At 36.8% G+C, this 1,338-nt stretch overlaps 1 protein-coding gene across 1 annotated transcript; it reads left to right on the top strand.

The window, feature by feature from the left end:
* Window positions 1-219: 219 nt before the first annotated feature.
* LOC123664221 lies at window positions 220-906 on the top strand. Its single transcript, XM_045598815.1, has one exon. The coding sequence runs from the start codon at window positions 220-222 to the stop codon at window positions 904-906; it is 687 nt and encodes a 228-aa protein (XP_045454771.1).
* The last annotated feature ends 432 nt before the right edge of the window (window positions 907-1,338 follow it).

Below are 1,338 nucleotides of genomic sequence, written 5' to 3'. Positions count from 1 at the left end.
TGTGTAGACATTATTATATTTAGAATTCAATCACAATGTAACTCACAGTTAAAATCATATTTTAGCCCATGTGTATACGGTTGTGATTATTCTCCTAACTATATAACTTGCACATTGTAAATGTGTCTCGTTTATAAGACGCTTTTGATATACGTGCTTTTCGTGTAATCAATTTTGAAGTAGTGTTATTAACATTTTGATGTGATTTACTTCGAGAAAATGTCTCAAATACCACAGCAGGGTTTTGTGCCTGAAAAGGTTCAGGAATTTAATCGTAGAACATCCCAAGACGTTACCGAGTCGTCAAAAAGGAATCCCCAAGACGGTTCAAAGAAGGAACCCAATCAGAACGATACGGATAAACCGAACGATAAACCCAAACCTGATGACAAATTCAAAGCTGAAACAAGCAGCCCAGCTCGTCAAAGCCAAGATAGCAAGAACCCTTTTTCACCGCATTTTTATAGAAGCAGCAGACCACATGGACATTTCGAAATGGGTCCAAGAGGACTAGACTATTCTCCCCATCGTGTTGGACTGGAATTTTCCAATCGTCTCCGAGATTATGGACCTCAGAGGTCGACTTCGATTCATGGTCATGAGCTAACCGATGGACCTATCCCGATGAAGCCAGAATATCTGGGGCATAGAAGCCATTATGGAAGTCAGATTGTTCCGGGTGGTATTAACCACCCAGACGTGGTCTTTCGTCAGGATTACTATGGGCAGGTTGGTTTTTCTCCACCACGAGCTTCAAGATTTTCATCCCAAGAGTATTTAAACGCTCCAGCGCAGTATGGGAGATGGCCAGACTACAGAGCAGAATATAGACAACGTCGAAGATCTCAGCAAGATCTCCATTCTATTGGACATAGCCCAGAATCAGGTATTTTTCTATTATTTTAGATTTTATCTATACCGCTTACAACTAATATATATAAGTTTTACTAATTTTTGGTCAGTTCTTCATTTGACGTTTTTTTCTATATGTATTTTTGATGTGAAACATTTTTGAAATGGTTTCATAGGTTTGAAATTACTTCACATTTTACGTAACAATTGTCTGTCATATGCATTATTATATTCGAAGTAAGATCATATCAGTGCCTCCTGCTATTATTTCTGCAGATTAGTTTATATTTCACGAGGTTCTGAATATTTCAGTTATCCTCAGGGAACGACGTAATACTTCCTTGCTTCGGTTTATACATCGTAATCTCCATATCTCATTTATTATTATGTTCTTGAATGATAAAGTAAACTTTGATGATAAATTCCAAAGCTCTGCTAATTTTCGTAATACTTTAATATAAATTTATGCAATTGTCTGTTTAAATA

The sequence above is a fragment of the Melitaea cinxia genome, chromosome 21 (assembly GCF_905220565.1).
Source record: "Melitaea cinxia chromosome 21, ilMelCinx1.1, whole genome shotgun sequence".
Lineage (NCBI taxonomy): Eukaryota > Metazoa > Arthropoda > Insecta > Lepidoptera > Nymphalidae > Melitaea > Melitaea cinxia.
The sequence above is the reverse complement of the archived record's forward strand: the minus strand, read 5'-3'. Positions and strand labels throughout refer to the sequence as shown.

Bases quoted from the DNA above. Each gene is read 5' to 3' on its own strand.
- LOC123664221 (XM_045598815.1), top strand. From the start codon at position 220: ATGTCTCAAATACCACAGCAGGGTTTTGTGCCTGAAAAGGTTCAGGAA.